At 44.1% G+C, this 24372-nt stretch overlaps 1 protein-coding gene across 2 annotated transcripts in view; it reads left to right on the forward strand.

The window, feature by feature from the left end:
- Window positions 1–24372, forward strand: part of gpc6a (glypican 6a) — a 179066-nt gene that overhangs the window by 145990 nt on the left and 8704 nt on the right. The window contains exon 7 of one of the 2 annotated variants that reach the window (XM_023793112.2): window positions 1461–1490. The exons of the other annotated variant lie outside the window; for it this stretch is intronic. Coding sequence (XP_023648880.1) covers window positions 1461–1490 — 30 coding nt within the window. The remainder of the gene's footprint in view (window positions 1–1460; window positions 1491–24372) is intronic. 2 annotated transcript variants of the gene reach the window in all.

The raw sequence follows: 24372 nt of genomic DNA on the forward strand, positions 1-24372 counted from the left end.
GACAATACATAATGCCCTGCAGTATAAAATAAACACCCATTTCATTTATTTTTTTCATAAGTTATGAGTGAAAGGGTATGTTTGGTCTGGAATATGTGGCACAGCTATTGTTTGGACCAGATTAATGTGCTTTTGTGCATCTCAGGACTTCCCTGCATCCTTATGAAGATCATTCATCTTAGATAAACTGCTGTCCTGTCACGCTCTAGCATCCAAAGGGCCACGTGACACCTACAAGTAATAAAAAAGTTTGTAATCCAACCTCAGAGTAAAGCAGTGCTTGTAAGGTAAATGTCATGCTCCAAAGGACCTTTCCAGCATAAAATGGCAGTCTCAGTTCTTTATGTTTATTATATATCTCTTTTTTTTTTGTAAATTCTTTGTTCTCACCAAAAAAATTCACCTCAAATGAAGCTGATGAATCCTATCAGCTTGCTTTTGCTACATACGTCACCCTGGGTAATTCAGTCAACATGCAAAGGTGTTCCAGCTATACCACCCGTAACAAATCTGCACTGGGCCGTTTTTCTTATTACTGTGAAAGACAGCGATGATATGTCAGCAGCTATGCCACTTGCAGTTAAAACTAAGGAATCCATATGGGAGACCAACTGGGAAAGCTGGGTTGCTGCTGGAAGAGGTGTTGGTGTTGCTGACAGGTCAGTCCATCCTGTGGCCAGTGTGGATCCCGATGCCCCAGTGCAGTGATGGGGACACTGTGCTGTAAAATGGTGCCGTCCTTCGGATGAGAAGTAAAACTGAGGTCCTGATTCTCTGAGGTCATAAAAGATCCCTGGGCGTCTTTCAAAAGATTAGGGGCTAAAATTGCCCACTGTGACCCATTCAAATCTGGTCTCCTAATCATCCACTATACCTAACTGGTGAATTCTCTCCTTCCCCTTCACCACCTTAGCTACTGTGTGGTGGGTGCACTGGTGCAGATTGGCTGCCATAGCATCATCCAAGTGGGTGGAGTGACTCCTTATTGGTTTTTAAAGTGCTTTGGGTGTCTTGAAAAGGCCCCTATGATTACATTTAAGTGTAACATTCATTCCTAAATGTCTGTACCAAAAAAGGTAGCAGACCCTCAGAATTGCACTTGAAAGCTGCATCACTTGGAGCCATTTTCTTTTTCACCGATCTGGTGGTTAGTGGGGGCGGTATAGGAAGTCCTTTCTTAGAGATCGACCAGTAATCTCCACTTTTGAATTGAGTGACAGCAGCACAGATCTATGCTGAACAGGCCCCTATGATTGTGTGTGAGATGGACATGTACTACATTGTACCCCAAGGAAGCAGTGGGGGTATAAATCATTACATCCTGTTTCCCTTCCTAATGCATATATGTCGTATTCATGTTCAGGTATGTTTCCTCCCCCTTTCTCTGACTGATGCGTCTTATTTTCTTTTTTTAACTAAATCTCCCCTTCTTCTTTTCCTTCTTTTTCGCTGCTTACCAGAGGAAGGTCTGGACCACAATGCAACACAGCGTAAGATCCGAACCCTTCTTCCGTTTTATCGCGTAACGGTGCCATCGCACTCAGTCCGTCCTCCTCTGTCCTGCTCCCCTTTCGGTTCTCTTTCCCACACTTGGCCCGCAATGCTGCTACCGTGATTTTTTTATTGCTGCAGTTGAATATTTAAGAAGCAGAGAAGCTGTTCGGAGAAGTAGAAATGTCCAGCTGGTCAATTTTTAGCCTCAGTATTAGCGGAGCATCGCAGACATCTGGTGAATATTATCAGATGTTCCTGGCCTTTAATTACAGCACTAAGTGTTCGGTATCAGGGTACAACAAAGCATCTCTGCCGACTGGGTTCAGCATGGTTAATTACTGAATCTCGAACATTTGTTTTCCATTAAGAAACACTTGGTTTGTTAGAATGTTATTTATATTTTGGCCCCTTCCGGTGCATTCTTTTACAAATCTCTGCCGCCCGTTAAATTAGTTTGTAAACAAGGTCAGCTATATGTGGTTGCCTGTTCTCCCCCGTGAACCTCGGGCCTGGTCCCATAATGTGTATTAGAGGCACCCGCAGTTAGCAGGGATGACACACTCAGCGGGCAGGGGCGGGGGCCCCGTGTGCCTCGGCGATGGTGGCCGGGGGGAGCACCGGGCAGGGATATCCCACTGGGAGATTGGGGAGGGAAATGACTGAGTGACAGAAGTCTCCAGAAGAAAAACAGAGCTCCAGACTAAAAAAATAAAGACACCATTAGTCACACACAGATGAGTGTTTTGGATATCATCCATTTAACTGCACACATATTAGACCTTTTTAATGAAAATAAAGCTTTAAAAATATTTGCTAAGCAGCTCTGTTTGTCTGTTTCTAACATTTCTTTATGGAAATGTCATTATGCAGGGTTGTGAGGATTAGGAGGCTAAGACAATCCGTGCAGTGACTATAGTGTAAGCTGTGTGATTATCATAGGACAGGGGAAGCCAGGCCTTTCATTGAAGCCATAGTGTACGCTGTATGATTATTGTAGGACAGGGGAAGCCACGCCTTTCATTGACGCTATAGTGTACGCTGTGTGTGATTATCGTAGGGCAGGGGAAGCCACGCCTTTCATTGACGCTATAGTGTATGCTGTGTGTGATTATCGTAGGGCAGGGGAAGCCACGCCTTTCATTGACGCTTATCTTCAGACTGCATGTTTCACTGCAGTTTTGAAGCAGTTCCACTTGCTTGGGATCTTACGGTCTAGGAAATGTTGGAATGGTGTTACCATTGTTCTGTAATTTTTACATAACAGGTCCTGTCAGAAGAGAAATTCGTATACCAGTTAGATGGAGAGAAAAGCACTCAGTCACATGCAGACAGTTTCTGTCACTTTTTTTCTTTACATTTCGGATGGATTAACTTTCCTTAGTTACCCTGCTGGAGCAGTTTTGACCAAATATCTTTTTCCAGAATACTGGGCAGGGAACACTGCCTCAGCTTATGTCTTCATATCCTGTAACAGTACAAAAAAAGCACATCTTCAGATATTAATTCCATAGAGGGAATTAATGTTGATTGATGCTAATTTTCCCTCTTAGCTGCATATCTGATGCCACAGTCCAGGGCAATTTAGCTGATGCTTTTTCACTGGAGGAACTCAGCCTGAATAGTTTACCTTCCAACACTCTTCTGGAACATTCTCACTGCCATTATACCATCTGCCTAGTGCCAATGGCTCCATCATGTCACTTGTATATAGTAAATGCTTAAAAAAAACCTGCTAATGGAAGAAATCAGTGCAGGCATATGGAGAATTGTGGGTGGAAAATGACTGTATTTTGGCACATAGGAGCATGAGGTTTATGGTCCCTTGACGGGTGTCCAGTCAGTGGTAAAAACACCAATGAGAAACACTCTTAACCTTTAGGGATCATTTGTTTCTGTAGGGGTGATTTCAGAAATGCACCGCTTTTGTCTGGCCAGGTGTGACAGTCCTTGTTTATTATTTATACCACAAAATGTAGATCACATTTGCCAAAGCTATATCTAGTCAAGCTTATATGCTCCCTTGAAGAAAGTAATCTCCTTGACGGTAAAGATTATCAGTCCTTAAATACTTGTAGTAGACTACTAGTAAGCTGTATGCTTGATATGAGCTTACACGCTATTTGGTAACACATTACTTGAGGAGGCATAAATAACATAGTAACTCGGTTACTACTCAAGTATAAACCATGAATAAATATATTAACTGCATGAAAAGCATTTTCTTTGATTACTGATTAATGATGAACAGACATATGATTAGTACATATAGCTAACACTTTGTTTCTGGTTAATGAATACATTAAGTAAGAGTGTAATACCACATATTTTCTCCCACTGAAGTAAAGTGTAACCAGGTATTTGTTATTTAAATGATTATTTTCCCTCTCTTAGGCACAGAGGGTGTCCTATAGGGAAGGTGTCAGTCATTGTTAACAGTTTCAGATCTCCAAGCCTCATTTAGGGACACGATAGACACGACATTAAGAGTTACTGAGCAAAGTTAGCCAGGGTCTGGATGTGTTCCTCTGGCTTGGCTTTTTCCAAGCCAGCTCTGCGTGTGTGAGAATCCCAGCGTCGGCCTCCTTACCTCTTCATGCTACAGCATAGCATCATTATCCAGGTGGGCAAATCTGAAATGGTGGACAAAATTCTGTGGTACCTAATGCATTAAGTTCTGCTCATTTTTTGTGATAAACCCTTAATTCTAACCAGCGCTGCAAGCATATCAAACCCCTAGATGTGCTGTTCCCAATGGTGGGACTGGAATCTGACGAGCTTGAAATATGCCCAGTATATCCACAGACTAACAAGCGCAGAGGTCCGGTGGCTTATCTGCTTACAGGACTGAGGGTTTGTCTAGGAGTTCACTTCTAAATCTCCTACGGAGAACTTTTGCTCTTCAGCAAGACGCCCCCGTACCTTCAGCAAATACCTGGCCGTACAGATGCAGTAGCGTGAGGTCAGGAGGTGAGTGCATCAGGGATCCAGACTTGGAGAAAAATGTGATAAAAGCCACTGGATGTCATAATCTAAACATGAGCACTCGGGATATTGAAGTATATTTAACAGGGCAGTACTCAACACCTCTGCCCGCTGACACCTGCCCCCACCCATATTAGCATCCAAATTTCATAAAGCTACCCGTTGTTCATAAAACTCTCTGGGTCCTTCTTTCAAATATCTACACAGGTGCCTGCACTCGGAGTGGGAAGTGCCACACAGGCTACACAGGCCTGTTCTTCCCCACTTTCATTCCCACTGTTTGTGCAGCATCAGCTGAATAATTCAATGGCATTATGCGGAGTGTGAGCGCAAAGTAGCACTGCGGTAGTGAGGGTTTGGTGCGATGGCTGAAGCAGCGGGGGCAAGGGTACCTTTGATCACGAGCGTGTCAATGTTCATCACCGCCTTTGCTTTTGGGGAGGTCCATATGGGCCCGCTTTGCCTTTTGTCATAAACTATATCTATATGTTTAATTTTCTGGTATAACAACCAGCCTTCACACTACAGTATGTGAAGTTTGCTTTCAAAAAAACATGAAAAAAAATAATAACCCTCTGTCTGAGGGGATACCAAAGGTGAGAAGAGCGAGTGGAAGAACATCAGGCAGCCGCTGCTGTTATTTCATGCAAGGGTTTGTCTTCCACATGAATGTTTCAGGTTCCCACATGGCAGAGCTAATAACACAGGCCGTTATGTCTCTCACTGCACTCTTCAGCTCACTGGAAATGCAAACAATACAGGCAGAGATATAACAAAGGGTGTTGGGTAACCCATGGATCTAACAGGACATGACTGAAAACGTTCCATGGGAAAAAAACGTTCCATGGGAAATCTGAACCCTCCATTATGGGTGGAGAAGCCATAGCAGCCAGAGCTCCTCCAAGCCTTCCACAAACGCCTGGTGGAGTCGTCACACCCAAAGGGCCGCTTTAAATTTAATCTCCTTGAACCTTGCAGTGAGCATGTCTGTCCTGTTGAGGAAAAAAAAATCCAAGTCCTAGGAAACCAGCTCCTCAGTGGTTTTGGGCCACTGTGACATGCAGTGCAGATGGCCGCACTGGCCGGTGACAGTGCTGTCAGAGAGCCCTAGCCTTTTAATGGAAGTAATGGGCTTGAGTTGTGCCAGAAGCTCAACACCAGCATGAAACGAGGAGAAAGCTTACACCGTGATGGCAGCCAGAAGCACCTTGGTCCTCCAGCATCTCACCGTCGCACCAGTCCTCCCTCCCCCTGGTCTCCATTTTCAGGAAATCACGATGCTGTAACCCCATAGTAATCAAAATCAGCCAATATAACCCCTTGGACCCCATTAAATGAGTGGAGACTTCAACACCCCCCCCCCCCCCACACTCGCACCAAAGTCATGCCCTTGCTTTCAAAGCTCCATTTTTGCTTAAAATTCCCTTAGGATTCCTCGTAAACAGGTTCAGAGCATGAAAAATAACCTCACATTGAATGGACTGCATGCTGAAATCTAATTCAAATAAATAAATGATACAAAAATAACACCAGAAAGTGCTAACAGTACAGTTTGTCACTGGGGTTTCTCCTCTGACTGAAACTTGCTGCTCGATCCAGGGGACGGGTTTGACGTTGCAGGTGCAACTGTAAGCGCTTGCATTCTGAATGTTCCACTGGATGGCAGTGCTTCCAGTTTTGGTTGGCACTGCTTGTAGTACACAGCACAGGTCTGTTGCGTGTCGGACTCTGCCTAAGTACCACAGCACCACAAGCTCTTTTTCCCTCGTGTATCCACAATGTCTCCTTTATTAAAAGATGTTGTTTCTGCGATGTGCATTTTTTTTTTGGTATAGATTGTCCATTCTTAAAAGCCTATCATATGATTGATTGGAATTGCATTCATTTCTCTGAAGTGACTGGCTATTATGTGCAACCAATGTTCCTTATTGACAGTTTATTAAAGTTTCTCATTTTCTCATCGTTTATGTTTTATTTGACGAGAAGTGTACGCATCATTTATATCACCCAGCCATAATACACGTATCAACCATTTTCCTATATTCCTACATGCACCGCGACATCAGGTATAAGTATCAGCTTTTTGTATATACATGTATGTACGCTGTTTAGTTTGTTAACCCCTAGGACTGGCAGCACATTTTCTTATAAATGTAACGTATTGGCATCATATTGTTCACACAGTATCAAAAGAATACATGATTCACCGTGAATGATTTTCCAGTCAAACTGGTGTATAATAAAAGTTTATCTTCAACTGAATTGGAATTTTAAAGGTAGCATATGGGTTATTATTTAAGGCCTGCAAATGTGAATTTTTATGTAATAAAATTATGAACAGCTTCTATTCAGTCCTATTTCAGCATAGTAATTTTTTCTTCGAATTACATTAAGGAATTAAAATGAAGTTTTTTTTTATGGATGTGCTTGTTATTCACAGGAAAAGCAATTAAATAGCTCTCAGATCTATTTGGTACGAGGAAATATGGCCCTTTTGTTCTTACAGAAGCTTCGGCAGGTAAATTTATTTTTTCTTGCTACCACAATGTTTTAAGTTTGTTGGCTGGTTAAGAAAATAATTGGGCTGACATTTAACAAGGAATGTGCACCCTACTTCCGACATAAATGTGGTTTAAATGGATGGGGTCGGCTTTTTCATGGAGGGGCTGCCCAAGGCTTTCCAGTGCAACTTTTCTGTCACACGACGGGGACTGTGCCGTCCGATGATGGTTTGCTTTGCGGCTGCCGTCCCAAAATGTCACTGCAGACTCGCCATGATGATGAAAAGAGCCATGCAATGTTTTCATAAACAAAACAATTATGTTTAATGACATTGCGTGTAAACGGCAAATTTTATTCATTTCTTTACCACAATCTGTATCAACAACAACACACAATGGTACTTGTGCCATATGTAAAAAAATATTGTATTTATCATATAGTTCTATTAATTTTAGACATAAAGCAATAATAGAGACAATATCGATGACTTTCTTCACCATTAAGGTTCTCATATGCCATCCTGGCATACAGTTGTTTGTGAGCTACTGGTCAGATTTTAATTATTGGTAAATTATAGCGGGACCCAGTTCATTTTCGTCTGGATGTGAAGGATGTGGCAATCAGGCACACAGGAAGTGGAAAGCGAACGTTTACTCCATTTCCTGTCTTGGCCTAAACCATTGGTTGTAACCACCTAGTAAAGTTGAGAATCTTATTTAAGTCACTCAGTGTTCTTTTATTGGTTTATGTTGCAGTGTAATGGCACTGAGATATTATCCTGCATGTGGTTTTTTTAGTCACTCCCGCCTGCTGCAGTACACAAGTAGTGCTCCAACTGGAATATAACAAAACTAGCTGTTTATTCCCTGATGTGCGACTACATTATTAAAAATATTGGGCTAACAATGTTACATATTTCTCTGAGAACCAAAGCTGCATTTTCACAACAATAAGAAATGAAACAGTGGCATCGTGTTTAATCTATACCCTTGGCAATACTAAAGATGCAAGAGCTTTCCTCTATAGCACCATAATTACTTCTGCAAAAAAAGGAAAAAGTAAACACGTATAATTAAGGGTGTAACCTATTTCCTCTGTACACAAACAACGCGCAATTGCAGGGCAAGCTGCTAAACTCCTTCTGCACTCTCAGGAAGGCTAACGCGTGTAACCAAAGTCAAACTCCGAGGAAGACAGGAAACAAGCGAAAGGTAAATATAGTTCATCAGTGAACTGGATGCTTCTCTAGCCCAGTAATCGATCCTGATGTGAGGGGCTGTTAGGAGACTGAAGGTTAGCCAACATTTGCTTTGCAGCAGAAGTCGGTGTGGTTTAGCCGTACGGAGATAATCCCTGTTTATGCTGTCAAATGACCATGCAGACAGCAGATGCTGACCCGCTTTTACAATATTTTAACCCCCCCCCCAAGGTTAATTGCCTGTGGACTCTTCCGACATGCAAATTTTGAGCCTGTTTTCCCTTCCCGCAGAGGGTATTGAAGTGTGCCTTTTTCGTATCGTGTTATGACCCCTCTTTCTGTAATGTTACGGCACCTGCACCGGTCTTGCAGGGGGTTGTGTAGTTGATTAATGGGGGATATTAATCAGGTTGTGCCCAGCCTCTGCACCGAACAGAGAAAGAATTGTAATCACAGTGATGAACTTAGGAATGTATCGCCGCCCACTCCGCGCACTCCGCGCACAGCCGCGGGGCGATGCAGGCCTGGCCGGGGCGCCGGCTACTTTACACATTAATGTAGCTTCTGCTGTCGCTCAAAGCAGAAATAATTCAATCCAGCTGAGCCATGAAGCTCTTGGTGTCACCAGAACCTTCTCCCATCCCCTGAGTTCACCTTAGATCAGGCCGCACTAGAGAACGGCCATTTTTAACTCCCAAGCCCACTAGCTGGGCGGACCTCCCTCCCCGATTCCCCACCCTGTGGCCTTTAAATGGCCAACCTCATAAACGCTTTTTTACTTTTCTTTTTTCTTATGCTTCCTGCATGTTTACCTCATCTGTTACAGTCATGTTTGCTTTTAATCTCCTGGGGCCTGAAACATGGTTTATCTCACTTTCTAGCACATTCTGAGATTGTCGAGCAATGGGCTGAATCTCAGTGCTTGGCTGATATCGTTGGTGGAAATTGCGTATTTGTTTCTTTATTCCTTCCAGGCTATGTCTTCAGACTTACAGGATTAAAGTACGTTACAATGATGTTAAAATACATTTCGGTGACGTTAAAGTACATCACAATGACTTCCCCACTTCTATACCCAACAGTGTGTTCCTGGTTGAAGTGCTGAATATTTACTGTGTGTGTAACCAGGGAGAGGCACCAAGGGCAGTGCTGTTAAGCGTAGCTGCTAGAAGAGGGTTTGCCTTGTCTGCCACCAGGCAGCTCATTGGTTTATTTTTGTTGAAAATTGTGCTAAATAACCTTTAGCTTGAGCATTTATACTTGAGTGAATATATTTATTAAAAGTTTGTGTGTGTTTGTATCAGGTGACTGTGTTGCAGTCTACATCCAATCGATATTCTCTTTTTATTTTTAATGACTTTCTACATATTTTGCACCCGTCTGTAAAAATGCACACTTAAATTAGTTATCATTTTTAACATTTAATCTTCTACAAAGGGAAACTTCAGACAAGACCAGAGGGTAGCTTTATGCCTTAATTTAACTACAGAAGAGTATTTGGATCAATCTGTGATTCGGCTCTTGAAATTCTTCAAAATGCATTTCAAGAAGCGAGTGGGCGTGAGCAGGCAGCTGTAGGTGCAGCCGTCCTGGGACTTTGTGCAGAGCAGCAAGCGTGGATTCTGACAGCGACAGTAAACACCTACATCCAGCATGTAAGACACACGGCTCGCGGGGCACATGTGCCGCACATTGACACGATTTACAGATCGAATTCCCATAAACTTTGCACTCAGCTGAGACGACATCGCTAAGACGTTAGCCTCTCTCCATGGTTGAGCGTTCAGCAGGCCGCACTGTAAGCTAATCTCCCCTTTCCGTCATCTTGATAGCGAGATTTTTCCGCTGCTTGGTGAAAAAACCCCGGGATTCCCAGCTCTCTCAAAATATCATGGCAAGCTGTGCATCATGACAACAAAACAGGATTTTCCTTCATATAATCCTGCTGTGTTTGATTGCTAGAAAAAAAATCTCTACCCACCTCTTACAGGTTGTTTTTTTCAAATGTATATCAAGTTGCTTATTGTGGTTTCGGTGCTCATTATTTTATGTTAAGAATTTATTTTTATATGGAACTTCATGGCACCCTTTTATAAAAATATATTGATGGTTTGTCCCTTGCTTGATCTGGCATCTGTTTGTTTGCAGCCCTCTCCCTCTCGTGCCCACTGTGACCAAAATCACCGCTTCCACTTTACAATCATGCAAACTGCCAAACCAGAAGGGCATTTTATATAATAGTTATGTAAAAATGGTTGAATAAACATACAGGATTGACAGAGGTATTCAAAATATGAATGAGTCCTCCGGATTAAGATATTGGTCCCACCATTTTTTCCCTGCTGCGACTGCTTTCTGTCAGGCGAAATGAAGACAAGCAAACTCAGGGCTAAATCTATCTGTTTTCTTTGGTGTATGCCACTGCACTCAGATTCACTGTAATTACACAGAACTCTTATAACAGAAGTTGCATTTTTCTAAACTTCGGTTTACTTTTCTCTTTAACTCCATTTGTTTTGAGTGGTAATGCCACAAATTCCACCGACTTTTTTTAAACAGTAAGAACACAGAATTTTACAGCAAGACGTGTATGTGAACATCCTATACCACCTTATTATAAGAGCTTTCAAAATAGCTGCTGAGGAGGTTCCACATACCGTTAATTTGGTGCGTCTTTAATGCTGAAAAGGTACCGTTAATTTGGCACATTCACTTTGGGAACCCAGGCCCCGGAACAGAAAGTGCAAGTTTTCTGTTATGGATCGCAAAGCTGTCTGTCAACGTTTTACAAAGTAAAGTCTCCAAATAACTAATTATGTCCTCTGGAAGATCTTCATTTAGCTGTAGCAAATTTAACTGAGTTACAACCAACCCATTTCCAGATCATAAAAACATATAACATATGTTATAACAAAAAGACAATGCAGGTTTTTACCTTTTTACTCTTTCTGATCGGCCATAGTTAATAGTAGAGTTTTTAAAATTAAATTAAAACCTTGAATTTCTTTCATGAGATTGGCCCTTTCGGTGGCCAATCAAATGAAAGCTGAGTGAAGCCAGCAGAGACTATCTGTCCGTGTCTTAACCACGTAGCCCAGGTAGCGGTGATGCACAAGACAGTACAATCCGACACGCTGCTAAATCCCAGTGAGGCATTTATCGAGGCAGCGGGGCGACCCAGCACTGTTCTGCTCCGTGTTTCGGCTCTGGCAGCTAGGCCCAGCCGGCCAGCAGCAGACGCAGCTGCCACCCTGAAAAAGAATTGGGAAGAGCATCCAGAGTAATATTTCAGTGGTGGCCTGTTTTCCCCAGTGTTACGCCTGCATTTAGATGCCATTAACTCCAAACCACATCCCTTTAACACCATCCAGTGTTATTATACTTGCCATTGGATTATGCATTAATTAATTGATTTATTTCGGCATAGTTTTGGAGTATTTTACGCATATCTGTGTGTAATTGATATTTGAAATAGATTTATTTACCCGTGCGGAGGCCATCTGTGTGCTTGGTTATGCTCATTTCACAGAGGAGAACCCAGCTCAGAGTTGGCTTGCTTCTCTTCCTTTAGATCGCCCTGTTGAGGAATTCTAGAGTACGGGGCACGCGGGTTTGGCCTGGGCAGCCCCGCAGGTTGCGGATGACAAAGACGGACAGCTGGGGAAAAAATAACTGCGGCTTGGCTTGGTTAACAACGGCGCAGACCGTAGAGTTGTTGTGTTGGGCAGGCGTGGAGTTGCCGCAGGGGGTGAAGTAATGTCAAGGTACGGCTTCCAGACGCTTGGCGAATATCAATCATCACGGCGTGCGCTATATTTGCGCAGCACAGTGGCCTAGTTTACAAGTCGAAACAGCGGCTTCTCAACTGCATGTTCCCACAAAGTGACACATGGCTGTGGATTGCCGGCATCTGTACATCATCACAAATTTAGGCCACCATGATCCGTCCGCCTCTCTGTAGCCTTGCCGTGCTTCAGGTTGTCGCCCACATCTTCCGAATATAAAATGGCTTTTTATAGATATTGGCAGTTATTTAGTACATCCACTCCTTCCTCCATATCGCTTTATCCAGTACAGTGTACTGGGGACACCTTGAACGGGATGCCAGGCCATCACAGGGCACGAGGCAGGGGGACACCCTGGATGGGATGCCAGGCCATCCTAGAGCACAGACTTCCACATGTAAGGACACAGATTGCAGTTTATCCAGCTGCCTCTTTCTGGGAGAATGTGCCCACACTGGACACACAGCTGGGGACAAGAATCAAACCCCAGTCCAGGACGTACAAAGCTGCTCTGCCACACCGTTATTTAAAGGGGTGGCAGTATGGTGTGGGTCAGTATGGCAGAGTAGATTCCAGGATGGCCAACTCTCTCCCATCTGGCGTGACACTCATGCTTTCAGACTGTCACCCTCACGCAAGAAATCTTACAGCAAATCTGTATTATTCCATTATAGACCTAAAATTAAAGACATCAGAAGCATTGGGGTAGTTTGCAAACCCTACAGACTATTTGCAAGGTAATAACACTGTTACATACATGTAAATGCGTGGGCATGTGTGTGCAGAAAATCAGCCAGATGACCAAAGTTGGCGACCCTGAGCTTCTGCCTTGAAGACTCATTTCACTGTCTGAGAGTCGATTTAGGTGCTAATTTTGCTGTCCACAGAGGAGCCTGAGTGACTGGTGGTCTGTCCCAGAAGACAGGGGCAACAGTAAGAGATAGAGCTCCTCATAAGATGGGCATAGAATAAAATAGGATAGAATAGAATAGAATAGACATTTACTGTCATTGTTTTTAAAAAACAACAAAACACTGTTTAGCATCTCTAGGATTGTCAGCATAGAAAATGACATAACAAATATAAGTATGAACAAACATAAATGACAACACAGTGAGGTAGTAACCAAAGTACTGCCAAAAAATGCTGCTCGGGTGTCCAGTGAAATGTTTAAAGTGTTTCAGTAACATATGCATCATAAAAAAAACAGTGAAACTGTTAATGAAAAAATAATGAGAGGTAAAACTTGAGGTCTTGAGCTGCATCAAGCCCTTCTGTCACTGAGGTGTGGCACTGAGGTCCTTTGGTCAGGGACAGGTGACAGGAAGCTGTGTAGGACAACCTGCTGGGTTGCTGGGCAGAGATCACTGCTCAGCTTAATGCCTGGGCAATCTGCCGACCAGCAAGCCCGTCTAGCTGGTTTCTTATCATTTATGGACATGAAATTGGATATATAAGTATAATGAAAGACCTTACTCTGATATCTTTTAGTAGGATACTTAAAATTTCTGTGAGAATATTTAGTGAGAAAGTGGGAATGTTTAACTACATAAACAAAAGCGTGAGTCAGTCTGAAAGATGGAATCAATGAATGTAATAATAATATTAATAATAATAATAATAATGATGATGATGATAATAATAATGATAATAGTAATAATAATAAAAGTATTATCGTCATTCCTCTCTTATTGGTCTGTCCGTACCTTGTGAATACAGGAAACAGCTGTATAGTGAGCTTCTGGTGTTTTTGTAGCTGCCGTTATAAATTCCCTGCCGACTAAGCATTCGCTCACAGGGCTGATCTTGCAGCAGCCGCAGTCCCGGGTCGAGCCCCATGGAGTGTGAAGCCAGAGATCACGTCCCCATGATGTGTGACACTGTTCGCAACTCCCAGGAAAATTCATTAGCACTTCCAGGGGTGCGGAAGTGACAACCTGGGGCGGCTCTGTCAGGGTCGTGCTGATGTCGCTCTTCACCCACTACTCCTGCAGTACTGCCTTTGAGGGTGTATACACCCTGCTCTTAGCAACCTGGGAGCTGTGTCCGGGAGGGGCTAATCCTGACCTTCACCCACTACTCCTGCAGTACTGCCTTTGAGGGTGTATACACCCTGCTCTTAGCAACCTGGGAGCTGTGTCCGGGAGGGGCTAATCCTGACCTTCACCCACTACTCCTGCAGTACTGCCTTTGAGGGTGTATACACCCTGCTCTTAGCAACCTGGGGGCTGTGTCCGGGAGGGGCTAATCCTGACCTTCACTCATAGTCCTGCAGTACTGCCTTTGAGGGTGTATACACCCTGCTCTTAGCAACCTGGGGGCTGTGTCCGGGAGGGGCTAATCCTGACCTTCACCCACTACTCCTGCAGTACTGCCTTTGAGGGTGTATACACCCTGCTCTTAGCAACCTGGGGGCTGTGTCCGGGAGGGGCTAATCCTGACCTTCACCCACTACTCCTGCAGTACTGCCTTTGAGGGTGTATACACCCTGCTCTTGGCAACCTGGGAGCTGTGTCTGGGAGGGGCTAATCCTGACCTTCACCCACTACTCCTGCAGTACTGCCTTTGAGGGTGTATACACCCTGCTCTTAGCAACCTGGGAGCTGTGTCCGGGAGGGGCTAATCCTGACCTTCACCCACTACTCCTGCAGTACTGCCTTTGAGGGTGTATACACCCTGCTCTTAGCAACCTGGGGGCTGTGTCCGGGAGGGGCTAATCCTGACCTTCACTCATAGTCCTGCAGTACTGCCTTTGAGGGTGTATACACCCTGCTCTTAGCAACCTGGGGGCTGTGTCCGGGAGGGGCTAATCCTGACCTTCACCCACTACTCCTGCAGTACTGCCTTTGAGGGTGTATACACCCTGCTCTTAGCAACCTGGGAGCTGTGTCCGGGAGGGGCTAATCCTGACCTTCACCCACTACTCCTGCAGTACTGCCTTTGAGGGTGTATACACCCTGCTCTTAGCAACCTGGGGGCTGTGTCCGGGAGGGGCTAATCCTGACCTTCACCCACTACTCCTGCAGTACTGCCTTTGAGGGTGTATACACCCTGCTCTTAGCAACCTGGGAGCTGTGTCCGGGAGGGGCTAATCCTGACCTTCACCCACTACTCCTGCAGTACTGCCTTTGAGGGTGTATACACCCTGCTCTTAGCAACCTGGGGGCTGTGTCCGGGAGGGGCTAATCCTGACCTTCACCCACTACTCCTGCAGTACTGCCTTTGAGGGTGTATACACCCTGCTCTTAGCAACCTGGGAGCTGTGTCCGGGAGGGGCTAATCCTGACCTTCACCCACTACTCCTGCAGTACTGCCTTTGAGGGTGTATACACCCTGCTCTTAGCAACCTGGGGGCTGTGTCCGGGAGGGGCTAATCCTGACCTTCACCCACTACTCCTGCAGTACTGCCTTTGAGGGTGTATACACCCTGCTCTTAGCAACCTGGGGGCTGTGTCCGGGAGGGGCTAATCCTGACCTTCACCCACTACTCCTGCAGTACTGCCTTTGAGGGTGTATACACCCTGCTCTTAGCAGTCAGTCGATAGTAATTGACAGATTGATCGCCAAGACACCCATAGTCAATGGTGACACTCTTACCCCTCCCTGCCCACATGAGGCCAATATATCTCAGATATATCAAGAGGAGGGCCCCCCCCCTCCCCAGCAAAACATACTGTTGCAACTCAGTAGCTGTCACTGGGAAAGACTTTGGATATTAGTGTGACTTTTTAGTCCACAATCTAAATTTCTTATTATTTTTCAGTGTATTATTATTTCAGTTCATTCGTATTGAGAATAAAGATCTATTATTGTCAGTAGGTATCCTCAGAAATGTATCTTTAGCATTCTTAGCTGTCACAGTATCTTTCAGCCTTTAGAATTTCTTTGATCATTTCATGTTGTGTGATTTTATTCAGTGTGATATCAGGGGATTTACTGCCTGCTCATGTGTCTTTCCATCTTTCCATCTCTGGAAAGGCTACAGACCTTCCACAAAGACCTTTTTTACAGGACTAATAAGCTATCAGTCCCGGCTGTACGGTCTGTCTACCTCTGGCTCTCAAACTGTCACCTGGGAATGTCCAAACAAGCCCCTACCTGCTTCCCCACCGAAGATGAGTGCAGTGCACAGGCCGATGCCGACAAACAGCCAGATCATGGCGTTGCACTGTTGTCCTCCAGCGAGGCATAAGAGCAGCTGATACCTGGAGGTAATTTCCCCACAAGTACCATGTCATAAAACTGGCAAATTGTAACCCTTTGACCAGTCTCCAGCAGAAGGCGCTCTCCAGCTCCCCTGCTTTGTCCCCCCCCCCACCCCCCCACTTTGCCAGTGAAGCTCTCACCTACGGGGACATCTGGGAGCTGAAGGTGTGGAAATATCAACCATATCTTCAGGGCTCTGTTTAAATGATCCCTGCTCAAACTATAGCTAGATTATGGCCGTTTTTTCGAGTCCATTTAAAACGGAAAGGTTGTTTTTAGGGCCTCAGCCAGCAGGAGGACAGAGTTTATAGTCTGTAAATCTCACTCCTCCGGTATAACAGCGGCTTGTCGCCGTAATATATTCAACAACGGAAGAAGTACGTGTCCAACGCCCTGTTAAGTACTTAATTAGTCACGCTTAACTGTAGCAAGCTGAAGCCCAGGTGTTGCATTACATTGATGTCATGCTTTGATGTCTTTTACGTCATCATCTTTCTCTCACCATTGGCTGGCTCCATTCCTTAGTCCTCTATGATTGTTAGTGATTGTAACGTAAAGTCCATTGGCTTTTTATTTTTTTAATGAGAACTGAAATAGGAAGAGTAATAAGCCCGCAGTTGAAGAGCTTTCGGTATTAATTAGATTAATGTTTTTTTTTAGGTAGAGAAACATAGTGCCAAGGCAGAATCTTTGGCAGTGGTTCTTAAATCATCTGTTAGCATATTTACCTACAAAGAAATAAAACGTGAGAGTCTGATGTGTGAATATGCTGGTGCTGCTGTGATTTTAGAAATAAAAGAGGGAAAATAATCCAAATAAAGCGTGACGTATTAATGCCCTCTTCTGTGTTGGCAGCTGGTCGCGATGAGAGAGAGACTTTTTGAAAAAGGAGCTGCAGACTCACTGAGCTTTTGTGTTTCTGTGTTCCTGTAAATCCCGTTTTGGTGTGGCGGAAAGCTGAGGGAGAAATGAACGTTTTCCTTCCATCCTGAGGTCAAGTGGAAGAGATGGGAACGTTCCGTCAGATTCCACTGCAGTGGCTTGGTGGCTGGTACCCGCAGCCTCACACTACCAGGGTTGACAGTGCAGAGCCTGGAATCCATTGGTTCTGTGTTTGTAGAGCTGATTTCTCCGTGCAATTCCGTTTTCTAACACAGAGCAAAAGCAGGCAGTTACGTGAATCAGTGTGTCCCTGGCATGTATGTGTGTCTCCTGCCACATCCTGTGCTTCCCCGAATAGTCTGTGGGCTCCCTTTTCCTGGACTGGGTAAGTGGTCACGTAAGATGGATGGATTTTGTAACGTGAATTGTATTTCATACACGGGTCTATAGATTTTGTGGTGGAGACTGCTACAGGGAAGCCATCCAGTGAATAACTTTCCTTTAAAATCCAAGTGAATCAGTGAAAGGTTCAAGGTCTTACCACTGCTGCAGGACACTCATGCAGTGATGTTTGACTCGAAATGTCAGATGCAGCTTCCTGTGGTTCTCATTGTCTTCTGCCGCTTTCCTGGGAAGCTTTCCTGCATTTCACAAGTTAGGATCACTTCAATTTCCGATTGAAACATAGAATATACATGCTACACAGAGCTGACTCAGATTTAAACATTCCTGTCGCCCTACCGTGTAACAGCTGGCCAAACTCTTATGAGTTCTGTTCAAAGACAAATACAAAAGGCAGCATTTTTTGTTTGTGTTTGTGTTGTGTTTGTCACAACATGTTTTCCATAAGGAGTGGGTGTATGATTTAGGGAAGAGAAGGGGAAAACGTGACCAGACCTGAGTTTTGAGATATTTCCACAGTAGTTATGGAGGGGTGTGTCTGTCCTTAAAGGTATTACTAATTATAATCATCATTTTTTGGTTTAAAATTAAGTTCTCTTAAAGTCTAGTTTTTAAATAATTAAAGATCACCCAAAATGGCCTGGGTGTGGACTAATATGGTAGGGATTGAATAACACTGTCATTTTTGTTTAACATGCAGATCTATCTAGCGGACTGTTTCTGAATTGCACCTCAGGACACTCACAGTCTGGTTTGCCATATGTTTTCATTTATTCCAGTTTAAGTGCCTGACAGGCATGTTTATAGAAAGTGAGTTACATAGCTTTCCAGCTTACGCAGTTTTTTTGTGTTGGGCATGTATGTTACAGCAGTGCTACGTCAAAGCACCACCACTTCAGAAAACAGTGGCTTTCATTTTAAATTGATGTACACTTCTCTGCCTACCTTCTCTGGGATCTGGACTGGGTGAGGAAAAATATTCACTTTAGGGTTCTTCAGCTTTTAAACTTTTAGCAACAATGCGACTCCTGTCCAAAAAACAGTGACTCAGCCTGTTGAGTCTTTGACTCAGTGGAGCCACGCAGAAGCTTCAGCTTCTCAAAGCCCCACAGATCTCCTGGAACTCTGCTCAGCAGCATCAGGTAGGTGGGGTTCAGAGCTTTGTGACGATGCCAGCAAACAATGATATAAAGGCTGACAGTTTTCGTGTGGGATCCAGTGCTGCTGCAGTGAGGACGCCAAGTTGGTAAAGTTTCTTTTGCTCTGTTCATACTATTTGACTACGTTTCAAGGTCTTGGCCTGCTATTTTTATTCAAGGTCAACCAAGTTTTAGATGAAAGAGTTTGTGTTTTAATCATATGTTCCTGTTCAGTATATAAAACAGTTACCAGTTAGGAAATAGCATTTAAATAAGGGAAATTACACTGACCTTCATACACAGGTGTCCTGTGGCGAACTGGCATCCTGTACAGGGTATATTCTGCCTTGTGTCTTGTGGTTTGTGGAATAGGCTGCTGCTTCAGTGCTATCCAGTAACAGATAAGCATTTACATGCCTTTAGTTATCAGATTCTTTTATACAGTACAAACCGATGTATAATTGAGAATGCAGGGGCAGCCGGTCCCGGGAGCAACTGAGGTTAAGGGCCTCACTCAGGGGCCCAACAGTGAATTCAGTCTGAGGTTAAGGGCCTCACTCAGGGGCCCAACAGTGAATTCAGTCTGAGGTTAAGGGCCTCGCTTAGGGGCCCAACAGTGAATTCAGTCTGAGGTTAAGGGCCTCCCTCACGGGCCCAACAGTGAATTCAGTCTGAGGTTAAGGGCCTCCCTCACGGGCCCAACAGTGAACTCAGTCTGCTGAACAGGGGATTTGAACCAGCAAGCTTTCGATCACAGGTACGGTCCTAACTCATAGCCATGCCCCTCCCCACGAGGGGGGCTTGGGAAATGGATGGAGTTGAAGCTACACGGTAAAAGTCAGTTTGTGCCAGATTGGCAGGTCATACAACTAAATTTACAAATAGCAATTTCCCTGACAGAAGCTCTCTCCCATAAGGTTGTGGAATGGTACAGTAACTACTTGTTATTCAATGAGTCATTCCATTTGTTTTTCATTAATTTCAGTATAAAGCACATACGCGTACCAGAGGTTTCTTAAAGACAAATATGTCACAAAATCAAGCCAAATAAAATGCGCAGAAAGGGAAAATATGAATATTATCTGGGCACACTGATAATTCATGAGTAACCTCACCAAGTGAAATTCTGAAATATCGAATTGTATCAAAATTCAAGTTAAGTGACTAAAATGCATTAATCGTTGCCACCCCTTGATAAGGACATAAAGGTATGGTGTAGTGTTCCTGTTGGCCATCCAGGATACTTCTATAGGACTATAGCTGCAGTAGATTTGTTCCAAAATACATCTTCTAAACCTTCTCAACACATCCAGCACCAAGTAGCAGGGAGACTCTACAGATCACAAGGCACAGCGTCATCATAGACTGTCTTTTATGTTTATTTTAAAACCAGAATTTGAATCTGAATGCAAGTCCATGTCCTTAACCCTACAGTACCTGCTGCCCTCCATCTGCTGGCCCATATTTCACTTCCCCTGCCACATCCTCAGGAGAGCGGCACAGGCAGTGGGGCAGCCAGGATGAGCTTGCCGGAGAGGCCTGTGGACGGGGAATACTGGCTTTGCTGGCGCTCGTGAACACTGATGTGAGGGTTTGCCGTTCTGGACGGGTAACCCTGGAGCAAATATAGGAAATAAGGCAAACTTCATTGATGCATTGTAAGTGACATGGTTACGCCGGGAAGCCAGCATTTAAATGGGCCTGAGCGGGCCTGTTGGTGGGCCCCTGGGGGCGACGCCGTGGCCACGTGCCGCGCCCGTGCTCTGAGCTCTCCCCGAGCCGCAGAGCTCCCAGTGTAGCTTGGTGCTGCTGCCAGAGACGCTCATCTACAAAAGGAGCTCCTGGTCCCCACGGTGACGGCCCCATGGTAGCTGCTGGAGGTCCCAAACAGTCAAGACAATCGGAGGGAACAAAAATGAGGCCACTGGGAAGCAAGGAAATAAATCTGCTCTGAATAAAATTAAAAGAGACATGCGGCAGACAGATAGAACCAGTCCCAGCCACGGCAGAGATAAACGGACGGCGAGTAAGGAGAGATTGCCCTGAATGCGAGTGGCGGTGGGGGTCCTGAAAGCAGCCCCCACGCCACGGAACTAATCATTAACAGCCCGCAGAAAGTGAACCAGCCTGCTTTTAAAATAACCTTCTGTGAGGAAAGCTGTGTGGTTTAATAAAAAAGCATGCAAACGATGCAGCGAGAATTCCCAACACGGTGAGACTATGCTAATTAAGAGGCAGGCTGCATGCATGTGTACTGGATCACGACCGCAGGTGAAACAGCTCCATGCATTTAACAGAGGATGGTTGCAGTTCACAGCTGTGTGCGTAATGCAGGATTATCCCACGTAACGACCGTCATATTCGGTCATTTGGCACAAGGATGTGTTTACGGTTATATGCCGTTTCATATTGGCTTTTTAAAGAAAAAGATGGATATTTTGGTTATACATCACAGAGGGCGCTACGTTCATAAAATAATGTCATATGCAAAATCTCCAGTGAACAAAACGCTGTGCGTCAAATGAAGATGATTAGATTTAATTACGTTCCTTCAAACATGGCAGCCGCTCACTTTGGTGGGGAAAGATAAAAAGGTAAATTAATGAGTGAGGAATCTGTGTTTGTTTGTGCTTTTTTTTTTTAATAGTGAGGGTGTGCCGGCATGTATGTAAAAGTGCCCTTATAAGTTTTGCTATAAAGCTGATCAGGAATTTAAGTGTGATGTTGTGATGCTCTTTTAAAGTCCATACCCAAATGGCTTCTTGTACCAATAAAATAAGGATTTATTCGTGGTGTGAACCTCCAGAGCTGCTCACAAGGCCAACACATTGAGCTTCCGAAGTCTCATTCTCAGTCATCATACATCTATTATTACCTGCAGGGAACGAGGCAGACTTTTGAAAGGAGTGTCAAAAAAAAAGAAAAAAAAACGTCTGTCAGCTTCATAAAAGCTGACTTGATAGTCACTGAAATGGCATCTGAATTGTATTGGACCACTTTGGATTCTCGGCAGATGTTGCTTCAGGCCTTCAAGCGTTATGGTCACCAAGGAGCCCCTTCTTGCATCACCTGGGACACAGTCCTCCCCAGTGGTCCATCTGATGCCCATCGCTTCATTACAGAAATCACGACCCATGCCAGACAACCTCCTAGGTCCTGACATCCGGAACATACACACAGTGCATCAAACACCGGCCTCTTTCATTGTGGAAACCAGCAGACATGACTCTGAAAATAGATTGCTTGTGTCTCTTTCCTGCTTTCATCAGCTCCTTGAGTCTGCTCTCTCAGGCGTATGGTTGAAGTGTCTATCACACTGTCTATGATGTTCATTAAATTTCCTTCCTGAAATACTACATGGGGCAGCTCTAGTCCTTGCAAATATTTCTTGATTTTTTTTCGTGACCTACTGATTTTATGTTGTATTCACAAGTCTTCTCAATGACATGGACTGTCTTTATGACTCCTCCACGATAAATAGAGCTTACACCAACTTCTACTGTCTTGTCAACTTTATTCCACTTGCCGTCAACTCCTATCCTGGGGTATGTGACCCCCAACTCTACAGGTATTCACAGCTACCACCTATAACAATGAAATCCAATACATAATATGTTCCTGGCCTAATGGATTTTGTCAGTATGTTCATAGACGACATTTGGCCATTGGTGGTCACAATACACTTTCAGTAAAGTGAAACATTCTCTTGTCCTAATTAATAACAAGGCTGGAAAGTTTGTGGGAATGTTGTATGACGCTAAGATGTTTATGAGTCTCATATATGAATGTCTGCTTTCTGCAGTCTGTTCCTTTGGTGTATCTGTAATTTTGTCAGTGTTAAAAGATTGCATTTGGCCGTCGGAGGTCACAACACACTTTCGGTAAAGTGAAAGTTGAGGAATGGGCAATATCACATGTATAGAGTACAAATGATCTGAAACACCATTCAAGTGTAAAAAACTGTGATAATAGTGAGCGATAAACTCCTGGCACCAGCTAAAACAAAAATATACAGGCACTACACAGACCATGCAGGATTTTCTATCCAAGAAGCTCATCCAATATTTATGGTTCCTTCTTAATGATGTTTACTACAAGAGTGTTTCACACCATTGCATCTGACTGCAATTAGACAGACCTCAAGGTTTCCCACAGGTATCCTTGCCCCCCCACCCCCAGCCCACCCTCGGTGCACACACTGCAGTCATCACTGCAGCCATCACTGCAGCCATCACTGCAGGAACACTACGTGCTCTCAGTGGCCTGAGAGAAGATATCTTAGACCTACTGTTTAAGTGCTTGAGTTTATACCACTTTTCTTCAGTGGACAACAAAGTACGCCTCACCATAACATCCCTCTTATTAAAGGATTAGCCTGTGGCCTCTTTTTAATTTTTATTTATAATTACTTTTGACGTTATTAGCCGTTAGTGTCTTACGGTAATCACAGCTGAGCTGTAAGTAGGGGGACTTACCAAATCCATACATAAAAACAACATCCACTCTTCAAAGAAATGTCATCTGCTAGCGGACATAATGGGCCGGTGTATTAAACAGTGTGTAAGGGGACCCAGCGTAATGTGGGTTTGGACTGGATCGAGGGTCGGAAGTGGTTTGTAGTTTGAGGCTCTAGGGAAGTGGAAGTCTATAGGCAGATAGCTCTTTAGTTAAGTGCTAATATCACTTCTCGAGTCACCATACCCTTCGTTAAGCATTAACGCTGAAGAGTAATGGACAAGATTATGAAATTATTGTCATTATTGTATTGAAATGGAATCTTTTGCATCACCGATTCGTGGTACGAAACCACAAAGTCTTTCATTAGTTGGCCTCGAGCCACTCTGACCCGAGCTTAACCTAATGGCATAAAAGCAAAACACACTTATTCATTCATTCCATGCATTTAAAAATTTTTGTTTAACTTCCGCAGCCTCAAAAGCAGCCACAGACTTGGCTTTGATTGAAATTTAATCTGCCTCTTTTCATCATCAGACCCCTCAAATGAATAAATGCTGCAGTGTCCCACTTTATTGTTGGTCTTTGGGGAATTCCTGACAATCCAGTGAAGTCGCCCCATTCTTGTAAAACCATTTAATGTTCTCTGGAAGCTTCCCTGAGATTATGACATTTTCATGGTTGTTATTGCCACAGCTGATTAAAACCGTATTGTGGATCGCATCCATACTGCTGCTTTTCTGGTTTGATTCGTAAATGTGGGTTCCTGGTATTCCGCTATATTTTCTAACTCCAGTGAACGTTCTTCTCAGCACGGAATGACCCCAGTGGCGGTCAGGGCAGACCCCGGGTTAATTCCGGGCCCTGTGCAGCTTGATGGACCCATGGCGTCATCCTCCATTGAAGTCCACCTGCCACGGAGCCTCCTTTTAAAATTTTAATGTTAATTGCTTGCAATTTCTGCTGGTAACACATGAACCATCAGCCTCACTATGCATGACAGCATGTCTCCTGCACTTTTCTCCGTTTTTCTCACACTCTCCTCTATCATTTTCTCTTTTTGTGCCTTTATTTCCCAGCTCTCCCATCATTCCCTCTCTTTTATTCATTTTTTCTCCATCTATCTCTTTTTCTATCCTGATCTCCTCCCCTCTCTTGTCTATTATCATTCTATCACATTCTTTTCTTTTCCTATCATCCTTCCTCGCTTTGTGCTTTTTTTTAAGCATCGTTTCTCCCCTCTATGCCTCATGATAGTACTCTCGTAGTGGTGTAGTGCCATCTATTGGCCGTAGAAAGTTAAATACTTGCGCAAATTTTTAAATCA

The sequence above is a fragment of the Paramormyrops kingsleyae genome, chromosome 16 (genome assembly GCF_048594095.1).
Source record: "Paramormyrops kingsleyae isolate MSU_618 chromosome 16, PKINGS_0.4, whole genome shotgun sequence".
In the NCBI taxonomy this organism is placed as follows: Eukaryota; Metazoa; Chordata; class Actinopteri; order Osteoglossiformes; family Mormyridae; genus Paramormyrops; species Paramormyrops kingsleyae.